The sequence below is a fragment of the Brienomyrus brachyistius genome, unplaced genomic scaffold (genome assembly GCF_023856365.1).
Source record: "Brienomyrus brachyistius isolate T26 unplaced genomic scaffold, BBRACH_0.4 scaffold37, whole genome shotgun sequence".
Lineage (NCBI taxonomy): Eukaryota > Metazoa > Chordata > Actinopteri > Osteoglossiformes > Mormyridae > Brienomyrus > Brienomyrus brachyistius.
In genome coordinates, this window is record NW_026042312.1 from 3,224,090 (window position 1) to 3,232,571 (window position 8,482).

Consider the following 8,482-nt stretch of genomic DNA (forward strand, 5'->3'; position numbering starts at 1 on the left):
ATCATAATACGTATAGTTGTTATATAATAATGACAGCTTTATAAGTTTTTTATTTACTTTTAGAAGTAAATAAGAAAAAATTGTGTAAGAACTGCAAAGCAAGAATATAGTAGTAAGCATGAATCACACATTCAGCTCTGGATAATATCAGACAATGACTTAAAGACACGTGAAATGAACTGCACTCTTGGAGTCTGTCTCTCCCCAAAGCACTATGCACGGTAACTTGTTTAATATGGGAATTATAAAATGACACTTTGGTAACATTTCAAACTGTTGTATCGCGATACATAGCGATCAGTATGTCGAACTGTCACGCCCAGCTCGTACGATCCTCATGTGTGCCACGCCCCCCTGATTATCCACGTGTGCTTCCCCATTATACCCAGCTGCGTCCAATTATTTTCGCCCAGTCCTGTCTATTTCAGTCCATGTCTTGCTTTCGTTCCTGGTCCGTCATTGATGTTAGTTAGTCGATGTTCGTGCTTCGTCCCATTTTAAGGCTAATAAATCCCAGTTTCCCCGTGTTCTGCCTGCCTGTTTCCTGCCCGTGCGATCGCGCTCGCAACCAGCCCAAAACCTGACATGAACAAGGTTATACATCACACAAGCTTCCCACAAGAACCTGTAATTAGACTAAGCGCGTACCACACTGGGCCCGGCTGCCTTATACGGCAACCGAGCACGATCGCATCCCGCCCCCCTCCCCAGTTCTGCCCCCCTGTTGCACTTACTGGTCCGGACGCGAGCACGTTTTGTCATCAACCTGCAATTTTTTGTGTGAAAGAAACATAAGAAGCAAAGCTGTGTACCACAGTAGGGTAGAATTCATGGTTAATTTCGTGGCTTATTTGGGGCGGTTTTGAGTATGATGACACACACAGATTTGTCAAGTATACAAAGCAGAGGTTTTTATTTATTCGTGCTGCACGTATAGGAAGATCCACACTTTATGAAATTTCTCAGGCAGACTGATGCTGCGCGGGATACCGGTGCCAAAAAGGTATTGCGGTACCGCATTTTTGAAAGCTGTTCGGTATTACATTACATTACATTTCTTTAGTACTTGTACTAATTACACTATTTTCGCTTCCGCTAACTATGGGATCATGACGATGGACTCTATATAGCAAAACCACTGCCGAAACTAAGTTATACACTAAGTTAGATCTGCACCCATCATGCTATATAAAATACTAAAACGTCAGCTAGTTAAGTATGATGTCCATAGCTTCACGTCAGTGATTTATGTCAGGGATATACATTGACGTCATCAAAGTTTGATGTTTGAATAATAAATAGATAATAAAGCATAATGTGCTGCGTGGGAAGTGTTTTATATGTGATCAGGTCATCAGAGCTGTATTATGGGATGTCACCAAGACAGGTAATGCTAATACTTAAAAGTAAATAGCATAATCATACAATGATAAGAAAGAGAATAAGGCAAAAATATTTCTTGAAATTTGGCCTGAGGGTGGCGCTAGAGTGATGGATGGATTGAACCCAAATTTGGTATGAATAGTTGGAACTGACCTCTATTGATGTGCCAAATTTCAAAAAAGCTGCCAATCAGCTCTATGGGCTGCCATAGACTCCCATGGCAAAAAGCATAATAATAGTGAAAACTACTAAAAACTATAGGTATCATAATAATAATAGACTGTCATCTCTAAATTGCTTAAAGTGTGTGAGTGAGTGCATTCCCTGCAATGGACTGGCATCCCATCCAAAAGTATACCATTGTGTCCTATGCTACCTGGGATAAGCTCCAGGCCCTCGTCTCCAGGATATGCGGTACGAGGATGGATGAATAATAATCATCCATCCACCCATCGATTTTCCAAATCGCTTATCCTATTCGGTCACGGGAGGTCCGGAGCCTATCCCGGAAGCAATGGGCACGAAGCATGGAACAACCCAGGATGGGGGGCCAGCCCATCGCAGGGCACACTCACACACCATTCACTCACATTTAGCAACTCCAATTAGCCTCAGCATGTTTTTGGACTGTGGGGGGAAACCGGAGTACCCGGAGGAAACCCCACGACGACATGGGGAGAACATGCAAACTCCACACACATGTAACCCAGGCGGAGACTCGAACCCACGTCCCAGAGGTGTGAGGCAACAGTGCTGACCACTGCACCACCATGCCGCCCCTACCTTCTTCCAATTTGAAACAAATGAAGCCTTTTCAGGTTACTGTAATCAGTTTTACACCACACATTTACAAATGCACTGTAAAAAAAAGTGCTGTTTTTACAGGAAAACACTGGCAGCTGGGGTTACCAGGGACTTCGTGTAAAAAATACAGCAGCACAATAGATCGCTTTACAGATGCAATATGTAAATTGATTTACAGTAAATGAAAAACACATTAAAAACTGTTAAATCTACAAAAAAAAACTTAATATCACACAATGATGTTATATATAAATAGACTATTTCCTGTATCTTTTACATGTAATAATTGCTTATTGTGGATCCATAAATTGTAAAATTAACAGGGAAATATCAAACAAAAAACTAATTTAAACTGGTAGAACAACGTCAAAACTGTGCATATTAAATGGAGCTGTTCTGTATATTATACATACATACATGCTGTATTTTATGTTTTAATGTAAAATTTTAGTCAAACCTAATTAACAAACTAATTACTGCTATTCCTATAGCTAAACATGCAAAAATACATCTTGAGAAAAGACAAGAGAGGAAAATATCACTTTTGGGAAATTTATTTTGCAGCCAATAAAGCAAATGACAACAGTTGGATGCATTTTTTCCAACTAACATAATATGCAAGGCGCACAGCAACTACACAATTGAATCAAAAGCTATAAAGCTGTTGAACATTCCTGCAAAGCAAGAACCATGTTCATGAAAAAAGCATTTGTACACTCTACCAGAAAAAGTTAAATAACCTGTTAAGATTTTAAAACAAAAATGACATATTGTGCCAAAATGATCATAATCACCATGCAATGCAACACGCACCCTGCTGTCACCACAACCATGGCCTTGGTCAAAGAACACATCAGGAAAACCACCTGTGGTGAAACAAACCTACACAGGTGGTCTAGAAACACTGCAGTAGCAGCATGGTTAAAAAAAACAAAACAAAACTGGAACATTCCTTCAAAGCAAGAACATCTTCATGAATTCATTCATGAATTGGCTTCATGCATTCGACCAGAAAAAGGTTTAAGTACACATTGTGGATTTAACAAAGTAAAACTAACAGTCCACAGAGAGTCAATACTTAGGCTTAGCGCCACTCGTGGTCGACGAGATCCTGAATCAGGGTGAGGACTCGAGGGTTCACACTGAGATGATGCTTCGAGTTTTTGTTCTCTACTTTGGTTCCTTTTTCTGGGTTCATGCAGAAGAAACACCTGTAGAATAAAAAGTATATTAAGCGTTTTGTAATTGATCAGTTAAAATATAAGTACAAAGTAAGTAAGTAAAAATTAAGTATATACGTATATATACACAGTCATGGCCAAACTGCAAACAACAATTGGTTTCACCACGTTCAAGACAAAATATAACCAAAATGCTGTGGGGAAGTGAACAATGCATGGTCAAAAGTATTGGCACCCTTCACGAGTATCTTTTGCAGTGATAAATCACACTTTTGCATTTTAAAATCCAAAGCAAAGGTTATAGGTAGTCAGACGTCAGCTGACCCTTGGTCTAGCCCTGAGTCTCGGCCAGGCTTGGACCCGGATTCAGACTTATTTTATTAAAAAAAAACACTCTGAATCTGGGTCCAAACCGAACCGAGACTCAGTGCCAGACCTGAACTCCAACCACATCAGAGCCAGACTCCAGATCCCAGAGTCTCAGTTATCAGTCCAGGTTATCAGTCCAGAAATAAGAAGCCTTATTTGCTCACCTCTGAAGAAACTCCAGAGTGGAAGCCAGCTCAGATGGATAACGGATGTTAAAATTGTAGTAGCTCCCGAACATGAGGCACAGTGCAGAAACGAAGGAGGATATGTTTGTGCTGACGAGGTTCCGATCAATGCTCAGCATGTATCTTCTTGAGGAATAGCAGGACTGTCCTGTGAACAAATTATTTAACAGGTTATATTAATAAGCACAGCAGTCACATGACTTTCTATAAAAAGTGCAATTAAAAAAAAGAGAGAGCTATGAATCAGACTTACCACACACAATAATAGTGGTTGTCAGAGGCACTTGCTCCAGTTGTACCTCATCTGCCAGACATGCATCTTCAACATGGAAAAGCATGTACTCCTCCTTCTCATCAAAGTAGCTGAGCAGAAGCAGGACCATCTCTTTCACATCATCTGAGCAGCCACTCTGCGGTCCCCATATCCTCTGAAGCCTTGCATAAGTCTGAAGGAACGTCTTGCTTTTGCTGACAGCAACTGTGGTCATGTAGTCCAGAAGCCTTTTCCCCTTCAAATCCAAATTTCGTGTGAATGTCTTTTTGAGGTCAATCCCAGTAAGTTCCTTCAAGTGGACCGACATGCCAAGTTCATCAAACCAAAATGGGATGGCCACTCCTCTGGGATACGTGAAAAGACTGAAGGGTATTGAAGATGGAGTTTACCTTTATTCCTCTAACGTCTTGGATAGTTTCAGCCTGGAGATCAGCAACAGCTGCGTCATATGTCTCCGGAGCGCTTGGAGGACCACAGGCATTCGGATCAGCATAAAACTCACTTCATGTTACTTCACAGTACCTGCAAAAATATTGAGAGCAGCTGAAGTTTTCTGTAAACCCTCCTATGCAATGAGAACCCAAGTTGTCCCCAGCAATACAGTAAAGACCCCCTTTTACTGTTTCTCCGTCTACATCTAATCCATCTGTTTCCAAAGATTTCAGATCTTCCAACAACTCAAAATTTTGGTTATTCCAAAACGCTTGAAGTCATTCTCAACACACAACAAGACTAAAAACATATTATCTGTATTTGAACGCAAATGAATGGGTAAATTTGCTAATGACAGATAGACTGCAAGAAGTTTGTGCATCTTTTTAGCAGAACCCAGGGGATTCACTACCTCAAATGAATCTTGGTACAAAATCAGTTTGAGGCTTTCAGGGTTTTCATTAAAGAACTGGTGACATTTTAAATTTTTATAAATCCTTAAAAATCTCTACATCAGGACCCCCAAACTGTTGTGACAGTGTATTCTTCTATAACTGTGACTCTAAAAAGCTCTTCAGAGTTTCTCCCACTGGTATGTAGTAAGCAAATTTTTCTGTCATGTTTTCATCCATTCCCAATGGCACTTTCTTGGGTTCTGTGTATTTAAACATTTTTTTGAATGTTTGATTTCTGGTGTGTCTTGTTCCTAATTGTCCCTGATGGCAAGCAGAGAACAAATCTGACTCTTTAATGCAGTCACAGATTTTAGTGACGGCTTCATCTGATAGGCTCATTTCATTTTTTAGTAAACAACTTACCTTATTTATTGTGTAGGCTTGACCCAATTCGTGCACATTCTGCATTTCTTCAGCAATAGTCTGTATAGTAGAGGCAGGAATTAGCAGCTGTCCTTGCAGTTTAAGGTAAAAGAGACACAGGTTTCTGAGAAAAGACTGACTATCATTTTCTGGCATATCACTGGCTGAACTAGCAGATGGCATGGCTTCATGTGTGTTTTCTGAATATTCTGTACCGTCACTTAGGGACTGAGGGCGAGATTTCTTGTACATGTCATCAATACCATCTGGGGAACATGCTTTATGCTTCCTACACATGTGAGAAGTAAATGATGACTTTTTTGTAAACACATGCTTACAACCACTTACTGGACATGACACAGACCTGCCCTCTGCAGTATGATCATTTAAGTGGGACACTAGCTCTTTCACTGTTTGAAAATGGCGGGCACATAATGAAACCGCACATTTTAAATCTGCAACAAGAGCTTTAGGAGCAGCTTGAAGTGCAGGTGCATTGTGCACACGATAAAAATGCCCCTTGAAAGCAGAGTAAGTGGTGAATGTTTGACTGCAATTGGCGCCAACACATTTAAAAAGACAAGGTTCATTCCTATGCACTCTGCAATGTAGTACATAGCCTCTTAATGTGACCAATATCTTTTTACAAAAGACGCAGGTGATCATTTTTAGTATTTCAAAAGTTTGCCCGTGCTTTTTCGCTGAACTAGCATGCTAGCGCTAAGTTATCAAGCATTGGTCTAAGTATCAACTGGTGCTTGTGATGTTTTTATCTCGAAAAAAGTCGCCAAAATATAAAACTTACCGTGCAAACTTTCTGATGAACAAACACAGATCATCAAAAGAAAATTCAAATCGTATGTTTGTAATTTGTCCTAAAGACTTCGACGTTTTCTGTCTTCTCCTTCTCCACTCTGCAAATGGTGCGTGCTCCCGCCCTCACGTCATTATCCAATCAGAGACGAGCTTCAGATGCACATTCAAAATTAGGCGCACTCAGTGCAGCAGAGTGACCTACAGCTCTGTGAAGAGGAGGCACCATAGAAATCCTATGGGTGGCATTGTAAGTTTGTTTAGCCTGTAATAATGAGACATTGCTAACATAACCCAAAACAGTAGTCTAGTCTAAGTATCACATTGTCATTAAAAGAAACATAAAGAATACAAGCATTATGACTGAACAGAAGCATTACTTAGGCGTTAAATGATAATTTCTTATAGGTTACTCAACAATAGGCTGCAAATAGCCCGGATGATTAAAAAAAACACATAATGTAAACAATTATAATTGGTATATTTTTATATAGCCTATAAATAGAGAGGCAACCTCTCAGGTTCACATCTTCTGTGAAAACATTTTTATTAGTCCTATACCTGAATTTGCATCATTTCATGATCATGTTAAAAGTAGGCCCCGTAAATGCCTACAGTATAAACTTGAAAAGTGACTTACATATAATTCTTGTATTTTTTAAAAACAACTGACTAAAACTATAATTTTTACAATATTTACACGTCAAATTAACAAAATTGTTTTGTTATAAGTATTAAAGTATTTCACTGTTTTTGTTCCCAGTATTTGTAGTTTTAACAAATAAATTTGATTATAATCACACATTGATGTTGTACATATAACAAAAACATTATATTTAATAGTTTACAAAAGTCCGCTGTGATTGAAGCAGGAAAATTGTGTTTTTGGGTTTACTATACTTTTCTGTAGTGATTTTACATGGTTTTTATGTCAATTTCACTGCCATTTCTTACAGTGTACATATGATCAGTAGCGCAAATAACTGCATGGTGCGCAAGTACGCATTCCCCGTACACGCATGGTAATTCCTTGTTGTACCAGCGCAAATGCGTATTTATTTTATGTGCATTCACGCTATGACAAGAAATTACCCTGCATCTTAACATTTATGTGGCTAATTTGTACTACTTCTGCGACATGAAGGCTAAAATACACAATGATTTCTTGTCCTAACATTGCGAATGCACATAAAATAAACACGTATTTGCGCTGCTACAAGACATTACCGCGCGTATTGGTTTAAACAGCGAATAAGTACTTTCATACCAGTTATGTGCCCCCTGCATATGATCATTTTTGCATATAAAATAAAGGGTCGATTTACGCTGGGTTGCCAACTTTGGTCAGCTGGTTGGCGTGAGATTTTCAATTCGAGACAAGTCTACACACGTATTCACATTTATATAACGGTTTTATTACCTTGTAAATAGTCTTCAGGATTTGCAAACTGCCCAAACACTTTTGATGTAGCCAGTTTTAGATTTTAAATGGATTAATAGAGATTCTCCATAAGATTTATTGCTGTGTGCGTTTGAGTCTGAAAGCCCAAGTCTCGCGCCAGATGCGTCAGAGTTGGCAACCTGCTTACGGCCGAATCGGACCTACGACCGGTCAGTCGGAGCCGAACGCGGCCGAAAGTCACCGACGAGCTGCAGAGGATCGCATCGTCTGTTATGTCGTCCGGTACGAATAGGCGTCCGTGACAACAGCTTGGTTACTTTTGAATCACATGTACTTATCTTCTCAAACTTTTTGAGCATCTGAACGACTGGTTGCATTCTGAAGGGTCTTGACGTCTAAAAAATGGAGAACAAAGAAATCAACGTAGTTAAGATCAAAATTAAAATAACAATTAAGGTTAAAATAACAATGAATGAAGGCGTGATTAAGAAGATGGATGACACGGACAAGCAGCCCCAATCGACACGGAGGGTGTCTGACATGCCGAAGGTAAAGCCCTGGCTTAAGTGACCTTATTAGAACACTTTAATTCGAGCTTAAAATGTGTTATATCAATCATCTTTCCTTGTTTTAACAATCGGCTGTCCCAGACTGGAACCGAAGAAAGTTTCCGTGGCCAGAGGAGTCGTCCATGGAGCGCGAGGGACAGGCCACCCCCCCTGGAGGAAGCAGGAGCGACCAGGAAGAGGCCCCAGCTGAAGTTCCTCCATCGGACAGACAGCAACGGCTCCTGCGCCCTGCGAGCAGAGAGAGGCCAGGGG

General features: G+C 40.0%; 1 protein-coding gene across 2 annotated transcripts; it reads right to left on the minus strand.

Annotated features, from left to right (window-relative positions):
- Positions 1-2,725: 2,725 nt before the first annotated feature.
- LOC125722202 (uncharacterized) lies at positions 2,726-8,482 on the minus strand. Of its 2 annotated transcripts, none has more exons than XR_007386195.1 (6): positions 6,252-8,482; positions 5,447-5,506; positions 4,586-4,718; positions 4,176-4,431; positions 3,902-4,070; positions 2,726-3,398 (listed from the first exon to the last, which is right to left on the minus strand). XR_007386195.1 is itself a non-coding variant. In XM_048998387.1 (6 exons), the coding sequence occupies exons 4-6, from the start codon at positions 4,501-4,503 to the stop codon at positions 3,272-3,274; spliced, it is 624 nt and encodes a 207-aa protein (XP_048854344.1). In that variant the 5' UTR covers positions 4,504-4,718; positions 5,447-5,506; positions 6,252-6,495; positions 7,903-8,482; the 3' UTR covers positions 2,726-3,271. The 2 variants fall into 2 exon arrangements, 1 of the variants encoding a protein (XP_048854344.1); XM_048998387.1 differs by having other exon boundaries at positions 4,176-4,718; positions 6,252-6,495; positions 7,903-8,482.

Bases quoted from the DNA above. Each gene is read 5' to 3' on its own strand.
- LOC125722202 (XM_048998387.1), bottom strand. From the start codon at position 4,503: ATGTCGGTCCACTTGAAGGAACTTACTGGGATTGACCTCAAAAAGACA. The intron at 4,071-4,175 runs GTAAGTCTGATT...ATTTGTTCACAG, and splicing joins AACCACTATTATTGTGTGTG to GACAGTCCTGCTATTCCTCA. The intron at 3,399-3,901 runs GTGAGCAAATAA...TTTATTCTACAG, and splicing joins ACTCTGGAGTTTCTTCAGAG to GTGTTTCTTCTGCATGAACC.